The 24,221-nt window shown below is 41.5% G+C and overlaps 1 protein-coding gene across 7 annotated transcripts in view; it reads right to left on the bottom strand.

Moving 5' to 3' along the window:
* The window catches only part of BCAS3 (BCAS3 microtubule associated cell migration factor), a 1,423,373-nt gene that overhangs the window by 241,554 nt on the left and 1,157,598 nt on the right, over positions 1–24,221 (bottom strand). Inside the window, exon 24 of one of the 7 annotated variants that reach the window (XM_068268739.1) lies at positions 1,453–1,472. The exons of 5 other annotated variants lie outside the window; for them this stretch is intronic. In XM_068268739.1, the coding sequence (XP_068124840.1) occupies positions 1,468–1,472 (5 nt within the window). In that variant the 3' untranslated portion in view covers positions 1,453–1,467. Of the gene's footprint in view, positions 1–1,452; positions 1,473–12,122; positions 12,155–24,221 lie in introns of those variants that run through there. One more of the 7 variants, XM_068268737.1, reaches the window with a different exon arrangement.

Raw genomic sequence — 24,221 nt, 5'->3', positions numbered from 1 at the left:
CCCCCCGCCACCCACAGCAGGCAGGAGAGATCAGACCCCCCCAGCACATCATCCCCATAGGGGGGAAAAAAGGGGGGCAATCTGATCTCTCTGCCTGCACGCTGATCTGTGCTGGGGGCTGCAGAGCCCACCCAGCACAGATCAGCTAAAACAGCGCTGGTCCTTAAGGGGGGGTAAAGGGTGGGTCCTCAAGTGGTTAATATGTAACTAATAACTAAGACCTGCATAGTGTTTTTTCATCCCAAAGAAATGTAGTATGTCTCTTTGCTCAGTAAGGCAGATGAGAAAGCAGGGTATTAGTTTCACACTTGTGCAGTGCGATTCCCCCGCAGCAGGAGAGGTTGCTGCAAGACAATCATACCGTACCAAAGCCCCTTTCATATTACCCTGAAGCAGACAGCCCAGACAGGGTAATGTGCATAGGCCCACCTCCTGCTCAGTGACATAATCCCTGCTGGACAGGAAGTACATCACCATTATTCCTGTAGGTTCACGCATGTGCGCCGTGGCACACGGCATCCGTGTTTACAGTTACTGTGTCACAATAGACTTTCATTACTGCATAATCCATGCAGCAGGAACAGATCATGTGGTAACTGACTGTTGCGGGATTGCGGCAATTTGAATACTTTCATTTACTTAGCAGCCTCTTGCCGGTAAAATTGCTTAAAGCAACTTTACCACAATGGTATAGTGTGCTTCATAAATTGGTGGCATGAAATACTACCACAACACTGTTGTGAAAAACCTAGCCTTTCTACTTTCACCTTTCAGAGAAAACTGTAGTTAATCAAACTATACACATAATTAGACTCAATGTGACTCAAGGATTATGTGTTGTTGTCACCAAATTTATGCAAAAATCAATGTTCATGATCTGTCTGCAAAAGGCAAAGTACTCTAACCACATTACAGGAACCTTTCTTTTCCACTGAACACATCCACTGCAATTTTTTCTGAGTTATGGCACACTCTAAATTTATTTAATTCAATCAGCGCAAAGTAGGCCTTTAATCTTCATGGACCACTGTGAGTCATTCCGAGCCTAAATTTAAATCCAGCGTTTCAGCTGGGCATTTTTACAATCACTGCCATGGACTGAAATTATTATTTTACTACTTGATTTCAGATTTGTAGCATTGTTCTCCAATCAAGTGACCTCCTGGAAGTCCTTAAAATCCACTGCCAGCATTTCTATTCATGACCTCTTTATTTGTTATTCTTGCAATTCTTAATTGCATGTTTCTAATCCACCATCATCTAAAAAGTGTTTAAGGCTTTTAATGTAGTAACTGGGAACATTGGAGAGAATATCCAGCAAAACATCTGATACTGCTCAGTGCTCAGAAATTTACAAACATTGCTCTATACTTGCCTAAAGTCACATTGACCTGCTTTAATTCCATTGCTGAGGAAATAAGTACTGTAAAAAGGAAACAGCAATATCGGAATCTTTCAGGTCTAACGTCACGCTGTGAAAGAACATAGAAGGATGCAAAATAAATTGTTTAGAAAATGGATTTGAAATGTTGTATGCAGCGGAAAACCCACAAACTGTTTTTTTTTCTGCACTTGCAAGACTAGAAACCAAGTCAGTCTTTATGTACTTTTTATTTACGGGATAAGGCTAATGAAACATTTTATGGATATTTTATTCACTTTATTTCTGCAAAAATATTGAAAAAGACAGTAATATTGCAGCTGCACTTTTCAAAGGCAAAGGCTAGAGGACTGTCTCCTAACATGTTCAATACATCCTCTCTAATCAGTGAGAGATCTATTTTTTTAACTTTTAAACATGTCAGCTGACCATCGACTAGTGTTTGGCCAACTCCAGAAAGCCATCTGAAATTGTTATTAGGGAAATAGCAGTTACAATCACACTAGCGGCAACCTAGTGGGTAACTGCCCCCATATCTAGCAGTAATCTGTACATTATACAGTTTTATGACCTCAGCAGCATTGATGTCTATCACAAATGGGGTTTCACTGACCCCTACCATTTCATAGGACTAGCTGCCAGCCTCCCCTTGTGATTGCTGCATGGCCTCCCTGTGGGTGCACAGACAAGGCAACGATGTAACCAATGGCAGGAAGGGGTAATGTCCAGCATGAGAGGGGTGGGGCAGGACTGTAGTGGGCATGACTGTGCTTTTAAATGAAGGAGGTTCACTTAGAGACAGAACAGAGTCTTGTTAAAGAGGAACTGTAACGACAAAACGTCCCCTGGGGGGTACTCACCTCGGGTGGGGGAAGCCTCCGGATCCTAATGAGGCTTCCCACGCCATCCTCCATCCGTCAGGGGTCTCGTTGCAGTCCTCCGTGCAGCGGTGACGTCAATATTTACCTTCCCAGCTCCTGCGCAGGCGCTCTGACGGCTGTCGGCTCCGAAGTAGGCGGAAATACCCGATCGCCGTCGGGTCTGCTCTACTGCGCAGGCGCAAGTTTCCGGCGCCTGCGCAGTAGAGCGGACCCGACGGAGATCGGGTATTTCCGTCTATTTCCGTGCCGAAAGCAGCCACAGCGCCCCCGCTGGAGCCAGCAAAGGTAAATATTGAAGCTACCGTCGGCTCTGTCGCCGGCTGTTCAGAGGGCTGCAGCGAGACCTCCGTGGGACAGAGGACGGCGTGGGAAGCCTCATTAGGATCCGGAGGCTTCCACCACCCGAGGTGAGTACCCCCCAGGGGAGGTTTTTGTTGTTACAGAGTCTCTTTAAGAGAAGAGCCAGTGTTTCTACCAGATAGGAAGTTAATGATCACCACAGAGACACTGTAATGTGAAATTTTACCTTAATCATTTTTTTTAAATGCTAGGAAATATCAGGGTTACACTAATCATTTTGTAATATAACATTGCTAAGCATTATCCATTTCATCTTGTAGCCTACTTTGCATGCCTTGTAAGCTCAAACAACTGTTTTTATCCCCAACTATGACATTATTACAATTTCATGCGGTCTCTAAAATACATGCTACCTAGCAGCACCCCACAAATGCCTGTATTCATGTATTAATAATTAGACTAAGCAGGAAGACTAACACATCCACTAGGCATTATGCTGAGTTTCCAGTAAGCCCATGGGGTAACGGTTCCCATCTCTTATCACACATCAAATTAAGGATTTTGTAATTATCTTTAAATAAAACCTTGAAGTTGCATTCACAGTGTCACGTTGCGGATCTGCGTTATAAAGTCTTATAAAGCAGCTTACCGCACTGCAATGATAATCCTATGGGCCGTTCACAGTGCAACGTTATCGTCACGTTGAAAATGTTGCGTTGTGGTAACTTACTGCGTTAACTCAGTGCGTTACCTCTTAATGCAGACACGTTGCGACTTTAACGTCGCATTAAAACGCACCGTCCCACTGTGAATATGCCCTGAGGGTTGCTTGTTTTTATAAATCATAATGGAAGTTAACTTTATTTGTTACGCTCATTCTCTGGAGGAAGGCTATTGCACATTGGTGCTACTTCATGCTATCTACTATAACTATAAGCAAGCACAGACTTTTCTTGGTTGTCTGTTCAGTCAAAAGAATGGTAAACAGAATGATCACTCCAGATCGCTATCAATCCTGTGGCAGAATATTTAAAGCTGTGGTTGTAATACCTGCTACAGCCCCTTGCAAAAGTAATTTCCATTGGGAATAGTAGTTTTAGGTAAACTACTTACAATATGCATCATAATGTCAAACCACTGATTCAGAAATATGCACATGCTCTATCCAGCTGCAAACAGTTTCCAATGTTGAAAGTAATACATTGCAATGATTAGAGAAGGTCTGTGATCTATTAACTGGTATACCTGTAAAACTAATCTATGAGTTGCTAGTACCATTCATCAGCGTCGGGTCAACTTTGCTTCCATTTGGTAAGCAAACCTCCTAAACAGTTCAACCTGATAGCACATAATACAATGGGTGCTAAGTGAAAATAACTAATCAGAACAAAAATCTGCCTGTAAGTACTTCCATGTGTCTGAGGCATGGAAGAATTTAACACTGTTATATCAGAATTGTAAGCTGTAAGCCAACATATGTCTATGGCGATGCGCAAATCCAAGTTTCCTGCCAGCACCTTGTCTATCCAGCCAACATAGACTAACAAGACAAGCAACTTTCTTTTGATTTTCTAGGAGACACCCCTAAAAGTTTGAGAAAAAATTATAATGCACTGAAACAATATTTTTCTTTCATTACTCATCACATGAAAGAGGTCGTTCATAAGACTTCGATACACTAAACTGGTAGCAGAAATATAAACAATGGGCATATAAAATGCCAAGCAAGAATGGAGGTGAATGGATTTGCAATTTGAATCTTTTATTGTATAAGTCTGTTAAAAGAGCTCACAAGGAGTCCCTGATAGAAAACAGACGGTTCTGTATGCTATTGATCAAACTATTTGAAAATTTCTTTCCTGTGTACAGTGCCAAACACACTGCTCTGAATATGCAACTGGCTACTGAAGACTTCATCAATTCATCTGCCAATTAAAGGCATCAGACCTCTTCAATCATAGATATCGTTATATACACGTTTCACGTTTGTGTGGCCAAAGACAAAAAGGTATCATGAACACACATTGAGACTTCAAAACATACTGATCAGGTTGTTCCTCATTGGTCTGCATAGCGACCATATTGTATGTATAAAAATTATTTCATGCAGTCTATTATCCAGCATGATCTTCTTGTGATATTTTTAGGCTTTGTAACATGGAGGACTACTGCTAAAGGGGAATGATGACAAAATGCCTAAGAAAAAATATTCCCACAGAAAACTCATGATCACAAGATAAATATACATCATAATTAAAATTCAAAAAGTCACCATTAAGTTTTAATTCTGTAAGCTTAGGTTGAATTCTTTCATAAGGGAGGAAACATGCAGCCATTTATTGAAGAACGAATAATTCCCCCGTGTGGCTGTTGGATCAACCTTATGATTTGAACAACTCTCACAGGAGCACCAGTGCCACTCTTTGCAGGTAGCAACAATAGTACCGTATTAGGAGACTCACATGACAAGCTACAGACCACGAGGGGGATAGACTAGATATACAGAGGTTAGTCTAAGAGAGTAAATAGGATGTGGTTTTGGTTAAGGAGGTCTCTTTGCTATTGACCTGGCCCAAGAGAGAAAGTGTGAAGATGACTATAATTTATAATAATATTAGACAGCAACAATAGCAGTTGAAGGTTCAATACATTAGCACTGGTGTAATTGAATTCACGTAAATGCACCCACAATGAGAACAATAAAAAAATGTACACAAGAGCCTATAGGTATGCCAAGCATCTTGTTTTAGCCCTATACTTCTGACTGCCATCTTGATTAAAAATCAAGGCCATGACTTATGAGCTCAGATCCAGAAACTGTAGCAACCAGTGAATGTGCAGTGAGTTTTTCAGAAGTCCCGCAATAGTGGTCTTCCAGTATTTGTTATAACAGGTTCACCTTCATGACACTATTTCTAGAGTCTCTTCCAGATAGCGCTACCTTCAAAATTAGAACTTCAATTTCTCTAATTGTTTCTTACTATAACTGAGATCATATTGTGTTAATCAGGAATCTAGTTCCCCTTAACTATGAAAACAATATGACACAGCTCTTCATGCTATTATTTTCAGCATGAGAAGGATGGTGAAAACCTTACTGAACTCTGCACTGATTTCCTACAGATGTTCTTGTCTGTTCTCCAGAAAGTGATAGTTGGAACCATTCCTGGATTGTCACTGAATTAGAACATCAACAAACACCTTTTCCTTCTTTGGAACCATCAAGATCTTTGTACAAAATATAAGAGGAAGAAGCCAATTTAAACTCAGCAGGGAGAATATTTCAGATTCCATCATTCCCAGTGGGTTAATTAATGTGAATTGTCAATGTACAAAACAAAGGCATGATTAGTATCACTTTTATCGTACTGTTGCTCCTTGATATAATAAGAAAAATGGAGAAATGGGAAGAAAAGCAGTTCTGAGTAAATGCATGTGACTTGCCTAAACTTAAACCAATTAGCGCTAAAGACATATTAATGTATATTATACAGTGGTCGTACTACTTTAGTATGAAACATATAAAATCTTAGTGCGATACAAACAGACTTCATTAACATGATCTGTTCTGGAAGTTCAGTTCTTCTCTTTTCTCAAAATGTGTATATTTTTAAACTGTGTCTCTGTATAGTATATTGTTAGGAAAATATCCACAAAAAAAGAAGAAAAATGTGGTACTTTAATGAAATTATGTCTCCAACTGCAGTAGTGGTCAAGTTTGTGATACCTTTTGATTCCATTGTTTCTTAATAATACAAAAGTATGGAAAGAGGAAACTATAGTATAGGTGAATCCTGCCAGATCACAGCACCCTACCTTGATCACCAGCTTTGAGCTGTATAATAATAATAATATTTAAAGCACCAACAAATGATTAAAAAAAAAAAATACTGTAGACCAAAAAGCCTTCCCATCATTTGCTGATGGCAGCTGAAGTGTGGCACACTGTCCTTCACAAAATTAGCCTGTGATTTAATGTACATGCCTTTGTTCACACTATCAATTTGAGAGAAGCTACAGTCTAGATATGCTGTTGTGTGTGTTAAATTAAGTTGGTCTTTTAGAAGTGTTCTTTCAAGTGGTCAGATCTTTTAAGAAACATTCCATGAAACGACAGTCTCCACTGTACTTAACTCTGGGTATCGCTAACAAAGCTCTGACTAAAAGCAGCTCTTACAGAGACTGGAAATACAGATCCAGTAGCTGTATGTCTCTTCTTGTAGTGACAGGCACTCAGGACGTACGCAAACACTGGCAACTGATGATGTGTCAGAAAGATGAGAGCCCCCTTTATCTTTGCACGCTTACTCACCATTGCTCCCTTAAGCAGTAGCTGCTGTGCCTGAGCTAAAAAATTATTGATCCATTAGTTGGAATTATACAATGTAAAGACATTATCTGTGGAATGAGCATCAAATGTGTATGAGACTGTAGAAATGATCTATGTTGTGGAATGCCAAACTTTGAGAAACTCTTGAATTTATCATATGCCTTAAAGTAAAGCTACAGGGTGAACAAAAAAACTATATATCAACCACTACTTGGACAAAATGGTCTTATTTTCAAAAGTTATCACTGAAGAGAAGTGGAGCATCCAAGAAATCTACTGAACACAGTGGGTGGCAAAGTGTGCAATCCACAGCGAGAAGTACTAAAATGTTAGTGAAATGGCAGTAGTGCAATTGCAGTTGACTGCATGCACCTGCTGTGAAAAAGGTTTGTAATAAATCCAGTGTTTCACGGAGAGATTATTTCCTGTAACGCTAAAGAAGTTAAGAGCTTTGTCTTTGAAAAAAAGATTGGAGAAAGTGTAAACAGGAAGTGGATGTAAATACTACAGTAAAACCTAAATTAACGGGTATTCAAGCACCCAGAACTCTCAAGGAACCAGCAAAAGAGTCCCCTTAGACCTTTGGTGAGTGTTGCAGAGCTCACTTGTCCATGTTACTTCTCCTTCTGTGTTTTATCTGCATTGCTGTCAGGACACCTGTCCCCTGTGACCTGGTGTCATGTGCATGACCTTGTATATGCGGCCAGGTCACAAGGTACAGGCCCATGGTGTCAATGGAGAGATGACACACAGCACAGGAGAAGGTGAGCAGAAGCGCCACTTCAACACTCACCACTGGCCTAGGGGTGATCACTTTATACATGGGAAGAGAACAGCCGGAGGTCTGTCGGGTCCACCGGTCATTGGGAAATTGAATTCTGCTACTCCTGCACACCCAACCAAGCCCTTTTAAGTAAGATCTTTTCAGCATGCAGGACTGGTCGTTACGAAATTACAGTCAGGTAGCCACTTTGCATCAATCTGTGGCAGATTTCATTATGATCAAAACTGTAAAATATGGATGCCGCAAATCAAATAACACTTGGGTACCTTAAGAGAGATGTGCAAACGAAATGGACTGAGAATAAAAGAACAAGTATGGGACAGCAGAGAAGGAAAAAAGGACAAAGTGAGAGCTGAAAATCGAATGAGTAAATTAAAAAAGACGACTAGTGATATTATTGTGATATTCGACTATGTAGTTTCTCTTGCTCTACACGGAGGGCTTACTCTGCTGGCCTGAGCAGGAACTTTGCACAAGACTAATCAGATGCTGAAGGTGAATGACTGATACATGTCAGCTTGATTGGTTAATCAGTCGTCAGGAATGATTTGTTTCTGTACCTGATTAGCCCTTTGCAAAGTTCTTCTTCTACCCCCTTGAATTCTTCTACCCATAGCGCAAGAAAACAGACAAAAGTTTGACATTTTTAGCCCATCGCTACAGAGAAGACAAGCTCACAAAAGAAGTGCAGTGAAGTTGAGGAAATCATTAAAGGACAACTGAAGTGAGAAGTATATGGAGGCTGCCATATTTATTTCCTTTTAAGCAATACCAGTTGCCTGGCAGCCCTGCTGCTCTGTTTGGCTGCAGTAATGACTGAATCACACCAGAAACAAGCATGCAGCTAATCTTGTCGGATCTGACAATAATGTCAGAGGCAGAGGATCAGCAGGGCTGCCAGGCAACTGGTATTGCTTAAGAGGAAGCAAATATGGCAGCCTCCATATACCTCTCATTTCAGTTGTCCTTTAAAGAGAAATCCACTTTTGTTAGAAAATTGTCATAAACATGCTGTAGATAACCACTGCACACATCTTTTTGTCATTTAATACAAATAATTATGTTTCCATTTCCATCTGGAGCAAGCTAAGAATATCCAGAACAGTAGTGAGTTCAAATTGAGCTTCTTTTCACCCATGATAATTGTAGCCAGTGAAATCTAAATTACTTTTGTAATGTTACCGATATTCTATTATTGTATATCCTAACCTAACTCTCCTACCTGCACCTAACACTTAACACTATACCCCCCATGTTCCGCTAAGTGAAACTGATAATTCCATCCACCAATAAATGCAAGGTTTTTTTTAAGTACATGGACAATGCATAATCATTGGTTGGTGCAGGGGTGTGCAAACTTTTTTTTAATCGGGCTGCATTCCTCTTGAATGCGTCCCACTGCATTAGTCCCCCTCCTTTCCCCCCTCCTTCCCTCCAGACTTCTGCGGCCAGGAATGATTGGGTGTAATTCACCCAATTGCTCGTTCCAGCAGTGATCTCCATGGCAACGGCGGCATCATGTGACACATGTAATGGTGGAAGGAAGCAATGATGGAATGATGGAAGCGAACTCCATGGCTTCCCTTGCCATGGAGATTGCTGGCAGGAGGGAGAAGGGAAGAGGAGCGGAATACAACCCCGTAACTATGGGCCACCTTCATAGTACCCGCTGGCCAAGTTCGGCCTGTCGCCCTATTTTGCCCAGGACTAAGCTTAGTGGTTGTTAGAGATGCCAGAGATAAGATTTGCATGGGCTAAAACAAAACTTTGCAATGGAGAGGAAAAATTACATTGCATGTTATACCTGTGGTGTGACGCAAACAGTACATAGAAAGTATGCTTCACTAAAACGTTAACGTGTACATTATGCAGTACCATATTGCTTTATGCCAACAAATTCATCACACAGCTAACAGGCCCACGGGAACATACCAGTATAATATAATTAATAGCTGAGCCCCAACAAGTTCAAGTAGAACTATTACACATTAGCTAAATACTCAGATTCTCTATTGTTAGGCACAGGAAAAAAAAAAAAAGAAACGCATATCTGAGCTGCAATCTGTCTGTGTTTAGCACATAACCTGGCCCTGGCATGCTTTAATTTGCAGGTTACACTTCAAAAAATGAGGGCATTTTTCTAAATGCCTGATCAAGGTCAAATCTCTATTAAAATACCCTTAGGTTCTTCATTCTAGAGAAATGAACTGGTAATACATTTGGCAAGTTAATCTGTGGATTGCCTTCTCACATAAGACCAGCTGTTATGCTTCTAAGTACAAGCAGTATTTACCTCTAATAATGAGATGACTAAATAAAATGTAAAGACAAAAAGAGAACACATTGCTTTGGGACTCCCAAGGTATAATTACAGATTTAATAATCTGATTTGTCAAAACTGTCAGAAGCAAGTGGATCATCTGGAAAGCAGATGAAGAAAATATTTATAATTACAGGTCCATGTATGTGTGCAGCTGATTAACATTATCGTAGTTGTAAACGCCAGCAGTCAAGGCTACAAGGAACAGGGAAATAAAAAATACATTAATCTACTAAAAATGTTTTTGTGGTGATGGTATGCAATTTTTTTTTGTGTTTCAAGTGTTTGAAGTTGTGACCTTGTTTTACATGTAGGCAGACTGAATCAGAATGAATTAAAGGATAAGAGCACTTTTAATGAAAAAATGTATAGCAGCAGATGTGCTGTCAAACTGTAAATATGTGTACCTTTAAAAGAAGAAAAACGACTACCAAATGCCTGGCTTGTATAAGACCAGTGCAGAATTTATATCATTAGTGCTTTTAAAGAATGCAAGACTCTATTAGGGATGGACAGTAACTGTGAGGTAAAGAGGAGGATGGCCGAATAATCTAGTTAAAGAGAGGGGTACCATGCAGGGGCACAACTTTGTGAACTGTTAAATGGTAAGAATGCTACATGGATAGGTCTTCATTTAATGGCTCCTTTTTTCACAATAACAATTTTTTCGAATTTTTGTTTTATAACAGAGTAAATAAAAAGATGAGAACAGATAGAAGTTACACAGAACAAGGACCAAGCAGCTGGTCCATATTGTATTCATGGTATTTGCAAAACAATAAGTAAGTTATATAAAATCATAAATAGAACTATCAGATGAAGCAACATAGCTGGGCCTTCCAGTTTGTAGGTTCATACATCTAAAAGGTCTCCAACCCAACCTCTTAATGTGCAATGAAAGCGAAGGTCCATAGTCTTCCATAGACCTAAACCTCCATACAACTAATTCATGTAGAACAAGGCTGAGTAGTCTTTCATTTTGCATAATATTATGTATCTTATCAACTTATTTTCTGGTTGAACTCATCGGAGCTCCATGAGACGGTCAGGAGACGATTTCATTGCCTCCTGACCCTGTGACCACTGTGAGCCAATGTGATCAAATCTAGTAAGTTATCTTTCTTCCAAATTCAATAAACCCAGTACCTCTCACCTTTCACTACAAGTTCGCGCTCCCACCCTTTGTATTACTTTAGTATTATTAAAAACAAACTAGGTGCATTGATGCACTTCGCATCGAGCAATATTAATGGCCATTATCGCAAAAAATTGTAAAATTTAAAATAAATATAAAAAATACAAATGAACTATATATTTTTTTTCCTGTGTCATTGTCACTTACAGCAGTTGGTAAAAAGTTGTCAGATCTGATAGATTTTGGACTAAAACATCACCTCATGGGGGATTCTCAGTATTACCTTTATTCTTTACAAAAGCAATCCCATGGAAAGGATCTATACAAAGATGTCAGCCAGTTTCTACATTCATTTGAACACTATATTAGCAGTTGGACTGAGCAACTGTTCAGTAAGTACTTTTATAATTAAATAAACAACTGAGAATCCCCCTGTGAGGAGAAGGTCTAGTCCAAAACCTGACAGATCTGTCAGATTTTCACTACTAACTGTACATGACAGCAACATAGGAGAAGAGTAATTTAAATTGCATTTTATCTCGGGAAAAAATGTACATTTTGTATGTATGCATTTCAAATGTTACAATTTTTCACAATAGCTTTAAAGTCCATCTTAAAATTTACATTACACCCTACAAATTTGTCAAAGATCTTTACAAAAAGTCATATTTATGACATTTGCATCACCACCAGAGTCAACACCATTGTCTTGTATTAACTGTTGTATTGTTTCTTTTTTATTGTTATACCCCTGTAAGCTGATGTAGAGTGCCACGGAAGATGCTGGCACTATATAAATCCATAATAATAATAATAATAATAATATTTATGGTAAGCTTAGAACTAAATAATTGTAAGAAAATAATCTAATTATAATATTAGGAATTTGCTCTCTAAATTATATTTCATAGTTTTAACATGCAAGTCTCACTCAAATGTGTCTTTGTTCTGTGATGAAATGACAGCTTCTATATGCGGTTATCTGTTTCTGTAAACTGCAGTACCATTATGACCTTTTCCTACCTGAAAGTAAAGGTAATACTATTCAGTGGGAAGAAAGACACAGAAGGTGATTGTACATTGCACAGATCCTGAGAACTAAAGAATTTACCAGATAACTGAGGTCATATCTCAGGGCAAAGTTCAGAGACCCCGGTCACAATAACTGAAAGCATCTTCACAGTAATTCCTGTGTTCCTAGATAACTTAAAATAGATATTTCAAGAGCATTAGACCCTTGTTTCTCGAAACTATCACCATTATTATCACATCAATGTCAGACGGATTTGAATGATCTCACAAAGTTGTCATTAGGCCCATTGCTGGCAAAGACATATGTACAATGTGCTTTATTCAGGCTCAGCAGACCTATCACTGAGCATTATCAGAGATCAAGTGGAAAGGGTTTGTATATGGGAACCGTCTGTGAGCTCTCTGTGCGCTGTTTCAGCGTCTTTGCTTCTAGAGAAAGTATAAATTGTTCACAACATCAAAAACTAAACGTCAGTACAATGATGTGCAACTAACCATGACTAAGTATAATTTTACATAACTTTTGAAAAGTAGCTTATTGTTGACTTCTATGGATGAATAAACAAAAATTCTGCAGGTTATCAGAAGACAAGAAACTTGAAGATCAGCTCGAGGAACAGAGCTAGAAACAGCATTTATCAGTCATTTTAGTGATCATAATTTATATTTATGTATCAAGTAAGATTTCTGCAGCTTAAAATTCTGTAGTGGAAATTTGGTAATGTCGCAGGAAGCAGATCAGTTGGAGGCCTTAACAGCAGCCTGTGTAGCAGGAGCAGGTGAAGCTTTATTTCCATCCTAAAAGTTTTCATACTGTTTGATGGAGGCGCAAACAGGACTGTCTGAGAAGACTGCAGTCAGTAGCTGTGGAGGTCTTTAAAGTGAATGTTTACCAAGTTAAAAATAAAAAAGTCAGATACTCACCTAAGGAGAGGAAAGGCTCGGTCCTAATGAGCCTTCCCTCTCCTCTCCCGGTGCCCGGTCCCGTGCAGGATCCCCCGTAGCAGTATTCAACCAGTTCGGTCAAATACTGCCACTTCTGCAGCCGAAGGGAGCTTTCGGAAGCCTTCGGGAGCACTCGGGCTCCCGAAGACGGGCCGCTCCATACTACGCATGCGCGAGCGCCCTCTATGACGCACTCACGCGTGCGTAGTATGGAGCGGCCCGTCTTCGGAAGCCCGAGTGCTCCCGAAGACCTCCGAAGTCCCTGCGGCGGCGGACGCGTACGGGGGAGCCAGCGCAGCACCGAGGGCACCGAGAGATGAGAGGGAAGGCTCATTAGGACCGAGCCTTCCCTCTCCTTAGGTGAGTATCTGACTTTTTTATTTTTAAATTGGTAAACACTGTCTTTAATGCATGAAGTATGAAGAGATTCCTAATTAGGTACTCTAACCTATTAAGTCTGCTAATTAGAGATTCTCAAGAAGAGCTTTCCAGTTTGCATGCATATGTATTGCAAAGTGCATGCCACTTGGAACTGGGACACTCAGAATCTACAGGATGTGCATTGGTCCAATTCCAAGGGGCATGCAACTTATATTAAATGAGCACGTCATTGACCATCTCAACTACTAAAGGACAACTGTAGCAAGCGGGATGCGAAGGCTGCCATTTTTTTCTCCTCAAAGGAAATACCAGTTGCCTGGCTATCCTGCTGGTCCTCTGCCTCTAATACTTTTAGCCATAGACCCTGAACAAGGATGCAGCAGATCAGGTGTTTCTGAGATTACTGTCAGATCTGACAAGATCAGCTGTATGCTTGTTTCTGGTGTGATTCAGACAATACTGTAGCCAAGCAGATCAGCCAGGTAACTGGTATTGCTTAGAAGGAAATAAATATGGCATCCTCCACATTCTTCTCACTTCAGTTAAGGCGCTTATACAAAGATAAAAACATGATGACTTGAGGTGATCAATTTTATCTACAAAAATCTTCTAAAGAAGACATTATGGAGAATTTATCATGTGATCAATATGCAAGTCTCTAGTTGGTCATAATAATTTGAGCACACTGCTTTCCGCTTTACTTTACTTTTACTTTAAGCTTTAGTCTACATAATAACACAAATTACATTTGATCACAAGACCAGCCAATCAAATATGCAATGGTTACGTCTTCACACTGATCATGTACTTCTCAATTTTTTCTCACACTGACAAAAAATTTAGCAAGAGAAATTGTCCATGTTGTCATAGGGCTAGAAAAAAACATCTGAGCCTGGAATTCAGAAGTACAGCCACAAAGTCCACTCTGCTCCAATAAATTAGAAAAATATTTAAAAACTTTTAGCATGTGCTTGTAAGGGTTAATATGTTTTCTTAAATTATTTCTCAAAAGCTTTATCTGTGTGCCACCTCAAGCTCTTCCTGGCTAGCAGCAGATTGTGCTTCCATGTCAGACTGCAGAAGATAAGGCTTAGTTTATAGCAGTGAGCTTCTACGTGACACTTAGGTGTGACTTAAGCTAAGTACTCACGGGGGGACAATTGTAGCTGTCGCTAGCACACGGGAGCATGTGCGCTACAGTTCGGAGACAGCTCGTCGCCAAGTCCCTCTGCATCCACACGGCAGCAGAGGGATTAGCGATGCGGCGGAAGCTGTCGCCGAGGTTCCTCCCCCCCGCCGGAAGCTCCGTGTGCTGTGTGTGGGTAGCTGTCGCTAGCCCGCATACACATGCGGGGCTAGCGACAGTTCCGGCGAGGTTACGGCGACGGCTGTAGCCGGCGATTGAACATGTCAATCGCCTGGCGACAGCTCCGACGGGCGACGGTTCGGGGCGCACGCGTCATACACACGGGCGAACTGTCGCCGCAACACGGCGGCCGTCCCCCGTGAGTATGGACCTTTACACATAAATCTCCATATTTCTGGTCCAGTACTGACCTGTCCTGTCAGATATGCATCTGTTTTCTATCAGCTTTACCTTACTGGACTGGAAATGTACATCTTTTACAGTATGGGCCTGATTCACAAAGCGGTGCAAAGTGTTTGCACGCCTGTGAAAAGCCCTTTATCACGCCTAAACTCAGTTTAGGCGTGATAAAATGAAACTCGCGCGAAATCCCGCGCGCAAAGTTTTGCGCACGCAATCGCCTGATGCACGGTGCAGTTCGCGCGATGTGCCCATTAAACCCTATGGGCGCTGCGCGCGAAGTTGCGCGATTGCGCACGCAAAACTTTGCGCGCGGAACTTTGCGCGCGATAAAGAGCACAAAACGTGCTAACTCAGTGGTGCAAAGCTTATCACGCCTAAAGTCTTTTAGGCGTGATAACTGAGTTATCACCGCTTTGTGAATCAGGCCCTATGTGTGGACACACTTATAGAAACATATACAAAACTGACAGGACTGGACCACATGGGAAATGTAAATCTTTTAAGTGTGAACACAGCCATAGAAACACATACAAAACTGATACAAATTATTATACACTATTCAGTGTTTTCCACAGAATTTTTTTTCCAGCCGGGTGGCATGAAAAAGTAGCCGGGTGGCATGAAAAGAATGCAGGGCCGGTGCTTCTCTGCACATTTCTGCTTACAGCAGAGGTGGAGTTGAGCTAAAAACAGCCAGGTGCTCACCAAAACTAGCTGGGTGGAGCACCCGGCTAAAAGAGCCTGGGGAGAACACTGCTATTGATTACTGAGAACTATTTAATATGTATAGTACAAGCAACAATAGGTTTGATTACCTACTCCACCATTTTTACACAGCACTTTCACATAACAGAATGTTGTTTGTGTATCGTTCATTGATGCGTACACCATAGGGCATCCAACAAGTACTGTATCAGAAGAGTTGCTGTTCTGAAGACATGATATAGCAGTTGAAGGTTACAGATTTACGTATCCTTCAGTGGTTAATTCCCAATTTCATGCAGTATATGGTCATTCAGGAGTATGGACACAGATATGACTGACTGCAACTTTCCTCCAGCAGTTGTGTGCATCAGAAACATTGCCTCTAACTTCATTATCTAAGCAGTCAATGAGGCATATTTATATAGGTCTACAATTTCCAGGCCTGAGAGGCAATGAAATGGTCTGTGAAACAAAAAATCAGCTTTATTTTATCTCCATATTTTTAAAGACCAGGACTATTTTTCACAGAGGAAGTGTGCCATCACCTGGGTAAATACACTACATTATTACTTAAAGCAAACCTACATTGAAAATAAACTTAAGAGATAATTAATTGTATGTGTAGTACTAATGGTAAATAGAACTTCCCGGGAGTCTTATGTTTTTTATTTTCCATTTATGGGCTGGATTTTTAAGACTGTAGGACAATCCAAGTATTTTGCAGCAATTCTAACGTTCCTGTAGTAAGATTTTAGTAAAGTTTTGCATCTACACATACAGTGGGGTGCGAAAGTTTGGGCAACCTTGTTAATCGTCATGATTTTCTTGTATACATTGTTGGTTGTTACAAACAAAAAATGTCAGTTAAATATATCATATAGGAGACACACACAGTGATATTTGAGTGAAATGAAGTTTATTGGATTTACAGAAAGTGTGCAAGAATTGTTTAAACAAAATTAGGCAGGTGCATAAATTTGGGTACCACAAAAAATAAATGAAATAAATATTTAGTAAATCCTCCTTTTGCAGAAATTACAGTCTCTAAATGCTTCCTGTAGGTTCAAATGATAGTCTGGATTCTGGTGAAGGTATTTTGGAGCATTCCTCTTTACAAAACATCTCTAGTTCATTCAGGTTTGATGGCTTTCGAGCATGGACAGCTCACTTTAACTCACACCACAGATTTTCAATTATATCCAGCTCTGGGGACTGAGATGGCCATTCCAGAATGTTGTACTTGTTCCTCTGCATGAATACCTTTGTGGATTTTGAGCAGTGTTTAGGGTCTTTGTCTTGTTGAAAGATCCAGCCCCGGGGCAGCTTCAGCTTTGTCACCGATTCCTGGACATTGGTCTCCAGAATCTGCTGATACTGAGTGGAATCCATGCGTTCCTCAACTTTGACAAGATTCCCAGTCCCTGCTGTTATGATCATGTCTGCAGCGTTTACTGCTGGCTGCAGTGGTATTGTAACCCAAACAGTTCTGATGTCATTACATGCATTTTCTTGCATAGTTTGGTTTGCACTTAAACTAGTTGCTGATTCCATCTGCAGTCACTCTGAAATTAATGACAGTTTAACATGCTCTTGTGTAAACAAACATTGTCTGCTGCAGTGGAGGGGCAGTCCCTTTCCTGCAGGCTGCATATCATTGTCTGCCTTTTCCTGCTATCAGCCTGTGATTAATTACCATTCACTTGTGTGGGAATCTGCAGGTCTGCTCCCATTGGATGACCTCAGTATAAAGAACTGCTTCCTGCAATGTCTCATGGGCTACCATAGTCTCAGATTCTATCTGTTACTCTGCTCGTGCCCCACCTCGTTCCTGGTCCGTGTGGACTGCGCTGACTCCTGCGAAGGGGTCAGCGAGTCCTCCTAGTTCTGCTCTTGTTCTAGAAGTTGTTACTTGCTTGTCTTGTGTCATATATTGGTTCATCGCCAATATATACGCATACTTGCGCATTTTGTTATTTTCCTTGAATTCGTGTTACGTTGATACATCAGTGTCGCTGATATATACGTACACGAACTGTTTATATCCTGTGTTCCGTTAGTCAGCGTTCCAGCACGCTGAGCTAGTTATCCTGTTCCTGGTCCTGTTTGTGGATTGCGTTCATCTCTGCGAAGAGATAGCGAATCCTTCTGAGTCCTGTTCCCTGTATTACTCCAGTCTTAGTCAGAGTTCCTGCTTATGTCATATATCGGTTCATTGCCGATATATACATATGTTAGTCAGACGTTACGAATAGTTTCATTGATAGCTGTAATTGTAATACGCTAGGAAATCATACTTATTTTATATTTATCTGTGTTACGTTCATCTATCTTGATCCTGCTATTTTCTGACTATCCTGTCCTGTCTTTGTGAGGCACGCCATCGCCACAACGCATTGGCTGCCTCATTCCAGTCTGTCTGGTTTTGGACGCTTGCTGTCGCTAAGTAGCCGCTAGCTAGCAAGCGTTCATTCTGTCTACTTGTTCTGATCTCCTCAGTCCTGGTTTATGCGCTCAGCGCTACTTTGCGCTGAGACGTTATTACGAAAGTGTTGTTTGTGGCTGTTCGGATCTGCACCGGCTCTGTGCACCACAATCTCCTATTGGAGTCAGTCCTCTCCTCCACTAAACTGGGGATATCCTGATCCCTTGTGCTGGTGTGTGTACCTCCTTCACGTCAGCTTATGTGTTGTATGCTGACTGTGGAGATTACACCTCCAAGCTTAACATTATGGTAGCCCCATTACCAATCCCCATTGTGGGGGGGGGTTCCCAGCAAAAATGACACTGTTTGTTATGGTTCTTGTTCCTTTAAGAAATTTGAGAAGCTCAATTCTGAAACAGAAAATGAGTTTTTTTCTGAATGTACCAGGTTCCTGGCCAATCCCGAGCTCCAGGCTACTCCTGTTTCAACGTGGGCCCCCCAGCTAGTTTATGTTTTATTTAAGGGAAGATTGTTTCAGTGGGCCTACGATGTCTTGGATCATACCAATTTAAAAGAGAGACCACTGGAATTTCTAGCGTTTGTGATCCATAACTGGCTGCGCAAAACCGATTTGCCTAGCCCTTTTGATAAGCTCCTGGCAGCTTGTCAATCAGCTGCTCCTTCTACTGCCTACAAAAATAATCAGCAAGCAGATAATTGTTCTGATAACTTTTCTTCTGCTAAGGCAGCAGGGTCTAAAGCCAAACGTAAACGCTCCAAAAGAAAAGCGTTACAATCAGCGGAGTCGTTGCCCTTGGCGACTGCGCATCAGATCTGTAATGAGACTCCGCCAGTAGCAGATAATGAAATTCAGTCACCATTCAGGGGAGTCAAATGGACCTATGAAACTACTAATGAACTTTCATTGCTAGCCAGGGAAAATAAAAGTTCTTGTTTAAATGAATTATCTGAATATGATTATGAAGATATATTACAGAGTATTGAACAGATCAATTTATTCGTGCAGCAAGGGAAATTTGCATACACTACAGTTCAACACTTGCTACAGGTATTGGAGATCCTTAGGAATAAGAAATCGGCCAATCACCTGCTAAATAACCCAATGTATGTTTCTGCCACTAACACATTTGCAAACTATGATCAGCCGGAATGCTCAGCTGTTAAATATGCATGGGATCCTCCATTTGAGAAAGGAGAGATGGAAGCCCTGGTCTATGAATGGAAGAAAGATGCAAGTTCATTTTGTCAGTTTTACAGTGCAAAAAGTGAATTAGTATTGAATGCATGCATTAAGTCTGCCTATAACCTAATAAAAACTGGTGTGTGTGGGTATGACTTTGTGGCTCCATTGATCGATGTGTGGAGAATGATTCTGGACGATTTTTATGCGATTCAATCAGTTGATACCAGGGAAGACACACTGTCAAGTGGAGATTGTTCCACTTCCTCAGTTCCTGAGGACTCGCCTGCTTCAGCACCTTTGGCTGATTCAGCGAGTGATTCAGAGCTCCTTTTGTGTGAAATTGAAGTTCCTGTAATTCCACCCTGTACCATGGATAACTCAGTGTTACTTCCCAGTAAGACAGAAATTACTAATACTTCCTTAATCTTGCCCTGCACAAATTTCTCAGCAGAGGACCCAGAGGTCCTGCTGACTTCTGAGTCCAGCCTAGCCAGTACTCATGAGTCTTTGTTCAGTGAAACAGACACCAGAAAAATCTTGCCTGTCTCTGCAAACACTTCTGCAGAAATTACCTGTGTTAATAAAGTTCAACTCCTGTCTGATCCAGCAGATGCCAATAGATGCACTACATCAGTTTCTGAGTCCCAGCAATCCTGTCCAGAAATCTCAGAACCCCAGCATCTGAATTTTCCAATTTCACAATTGAATGGTGATTTAGATGCGCAAACATTGTGTTTTGATCTTCCTGTTTCTACACCTCACTCTAGTTTCATGAATAACTCAGAGCGTCTGCTATGTGAGTCCGAAATCGCAGAATTATTACCGTGTTCAGAAAATGTTCCAGTGAACTTGCCCTGTACCATGAATTGTGCAGTAGATCTCTCCAATGAAACTCAGGTCACAGAATCATTATGCTGTCCAGCAGGTGCTTCCATGGTTTTGCCCTGCAGTGTGGACTGTTCGGTGATCCTGTCCAGTGAAGCTGTGGTCACAGAGTCTTATGCTTCACCCAGTACTTTGGATACTTCAAACCCTCTAGCAGAACAGTCTGAGGCACTGCTTACCTCAGTTGGTGTTGCAGTAATATTCACTTGTCTAGCAGCTGTTTTGGAATTACAGTCTGCTCTAATAAAACTTGATGAATTTCTGCCCAGCGAAGCAGAAGCCATTGAAATATTGTCCTCGTCAGCAAGTGTGTTAGATACCTTGCCCTGTACACAGTCTGATTTAACCAATGTTGTTGAGTCCCTCTCCAGTGTTGTAACAGCCGAGGAACTCCAGCCCTATCCTCTGAATGTTTCAAAAGTCTTGCCCTGTAACATGGATAATTCTGACTCGCTGGAAAAAATAATAGAAATCTCAGAATTTCAGTCCGGGTTAATGAGTGTTTCTGAAACCCAGCCCTGTATCCTGGAAAATTCTGGTTCTCTGGCCGGTGTGGCAGAAGTTCCTGAGTCCCCTTCCTGTCCAGTGAGTTACTCAGTTTTGCCTAGTTCAGTGGGGATTGCTGCACTACTGACTTGTTTTGCAGCCCTTCATGAGCTCCAATCCAGTGTATTTGATGAGTCTCTGTCTAGTCCAGAAGAAGTTATGGGAACCCTGTCTAGTTCGGTGCATACATCAGAAGATTTGTCCTGTCTTGTAAATGCCCCTGAACATGATTTGTTAATAACTTTGCTGGAATCAGAGACATCTAAGTCTGATCCTGCATTTTTTAGTGAGAATCCAGTAACTGTGAAGTCTAGTCATGATGATTTTTTTTTGCCCAGTCCTGGTTTCGGTCCTACCTTGACTGACTTTGAGGTTTGCAGTTCCTTGACATGCCCAGAAGTCTCTCTTGTGCCGGTGTGCCCAGATGTGCTTCGTATGCCAGAGTGCCCAAGTGTGTCTGTGTTGGCGTGCTCACACGCTTCCCTAGTGGAGACATGTTCTGATGTTGCCGGTTGGCCTGCATGCCCGGAGATGGTTCTGGTCCCTAAAAACCCTGATCTTGATGTTTGTCCTTGTGACCCTGACTCTAGAGTTGCCCTGGGTTCCATAGGGGTTCTTGATGGTTCTCCATGTGAGCCTAAGGGGCGTTCTGACCTGTGGGGATCTCTTTGGAGCTTCCAAGTGTTCTGGGAGATCTCTAAGGAAACTTGTCCTGGTACCTTGGACTGGTTCAACGGTGGGTTTTGTGTTGGTGGGGACAGTTCCGGTGGGCATTGCAAAGGCTTTGGCGTTTTTGGACAGTCCCGGGAAGGCGGTGGGTATCGCTCAGAGAGTTTCTGGGGGCTTTTCTCTGGAAGTCGTGGTTCTGATGGGTATCACACTGAGGCTTGTGGTGCTGACGGGCATGGTTCTGTAGGTTCTGGCTCTGATGGGTCCAGTCTTGTGGGGACTGATTCTGGAATTTGGTCTTGCCGGGCTGTCCCGGTCATCATGAATTATCAGTCAGATTGTTTTGTTGGGAATTTCAGTTTCGAAAAGCGTCTGGTATCCGCTTTTAAGGGGGGGGGGGTAATGTTATGATCATGTCTGCAGCGTTTACTGCTGGCTGCAGTGGTATTGTAACCCAAGCAGTTCTGATGTCATTACATGCATTTTCTTGCATAGTTTGGTTTGCACTTAAACTAGTTGCTGATTCCATCTGCAGTCACTCTGAAATTAATGACAGTTTAACATGCTCTTGTGTAAACAAACATTGTCTGCTGCAGTGGAGGGGCAGTCCCTTTCCTGCAGGCTGCATATCATTGTCTGCCTTTTCCTGCTATCAGCCTGTGATTAATTACCATTCACTTGTGTGGGAATCTGCAGGTCTGCTCCCATTGGATGACCTCAGTATAAAGAACTGCTTCCTGCAATGTCTCATGGGCTACCATAGTCTCAGATTCTATCTGTTACTCTGCTCGTGCCCCACCTCGTTCCTGGTCCGTGTGGACTGCGCTGACTCCTGCGAAGGGGTCAGCGAGTCCTCCTAGTTCTGCTCTTGTTCAAGAAGTTGTTACTTGCTTGTCTTGGGTCATATATTGGTTCATCGCCAATATATACGCATACTTGCGCATTTTGTTATTTTCCTTGAATTCGTGTTACGTTGATACATCAGTGTCGCTGATATATACGTACACGAACTGTTTATATCCTGTGTTCCGTTAGTCAGCGTTCCAGCACGCTGAGCTAGTTATCCTGTTCCTGGTCCTGTTTGTGGATTGCGTTCATCTCTGCGAAGAGATAGCGAATCCTTCTGAGTCCTGTTCCCTGTATTACTCCAGTCTTAGTCAGAGTTCCTGCTTATGTCATATATCGGTTCATTGCCGATATATACATATGTTAGTCAGACGTTACGAATAGTTTCATTGATAGCTGTAATTGTAATACGCTAGGAAATCATACTAATTGTATATTTATCTGTGTTACGTTCATCTATCTTGATCCTGCTATTTTCTGACTATCCTGTCCTGTCTTTGTGAGGCACGCCATCGCCGCAACGCATTGGCTGCCTCATTCCAGTCTGTCTGGTTTTGGACGCTTGCTGTCGCTAAGTAGCCGCTAGCTAGCAAGCGTTCATTCTGTCTACTTGTTCTGATCTCCTCAGTCCTGGTTTATGCGCTCAGCGCTACTTTGCGCTGAGACGTTATTACGAAAGTGTTGTTTGTGGCTGTTCGGATCTGCACCGGCTCTGTGCACCACAATCTCCTATTGGAGTCAGTCCTCTCCTCCACTAAACTGGGGATATCCTGATCCCTTGTGCTGGTGTGTGTACCTCCTTCACGTCAGCTTATGTGTTGTATGCTGACTGTGGAGATTACACCTCCAAGCTTAACACTGCACTGGCCACACAGCATGATGGAATCACCACCATATTTTACTGTAGGTAGCAGGTGTTTTTCTTGGAATGCTGTGTTGTTTTTCCTCCATGCATAACTCCCCTTGTTAAGCCCAAATAACTCAATTTTAGTTTAATCACCTTATTCCAAAATGAAGCTGGCTTGTCCAAATGTGCTTTAGCATTCCTCATGTGGCTCTGTTTGCGCTGTGGGCAGAGAAAAGGCTTCCTCTGCATCACTCTCACATACAGCATCTCCTTGTGCAAAGTGCGCCGAATGGTTGAACGATGCACAGTGGCTCCATCTGCAGCAAGATGATGTTGTAGGTCTTTGCTGCTGGTCTGTGGGTTGACTGACTGTTCTCACCATTTGTCACTTCTGTTTATCCGAGATTTTTCTTGGTCTGCCACTTCAAGCCTTAACTTGAACTGAGCCTGTGGTCTTCCATTTCCTCAATATGTTACTAACTAGGGAAACAGACAGCTGAAATCTCTGAGACAGCTTTCTGTATCCTTTCCCTAAACCATGATGATGAACAATCTTTGTATTCAGGTCATTTGAGAGTTGTTTTGAGACCCCCATGTTTCTACTCTTCAGAGAAAATTAAAATTGACTCCCTGAAATACTATTTCTCATAATTGGATTCACCTGTTTATGTAGATCAGGGGTCACTAAGCTTACCAAGCCAATTTGAGTTCCAATAATTCGTTCTAAAGGTTTTGGAATCAATAAAAGGACAACAGTGCCCAAATGTATGCACCTGCCTAATTTTATTTAAACAATTATTGCACACTTTCTGTAAATACAATAAACTTCATTTCACTTCTCAAATATCACTGTATGTGTCTCCTACATGATATATTTAACTGATATTTTTTGTTGTAACAACCAATGATTTATACAGGAAAATCATGACGATTAACAAGGTTGCCCAAACTTTTGCACCCCACTGTAGACCATCCCTTTTGTCTGTGTATAATAATAGGGTGATGAACAGGTTGATCATCAGAAAAATTAAGTTATTTATTCTCAAACAACAGCACTTT

Source organism: Hyperolius riggenbachi, chromosome 2, assembly GCF_040937935.1.
Source record: "Hyperolius riggenbachi isolate aHypRig1 chromosome 2, aHypRig1.pri, whole genome shotgun sequence".
Lineage (NCBI taxonomy): Eukaryota > Metazoa > Chordata > Amphibia > Anura > Hyperoliidae > Hyperolius > Hyperolius riggenbachi.
The sequence above is the reverse complement of the archived record's forward strand: the minus strand, read 5'-3'. Positions and strand labels throughout refer to the sequence as shown.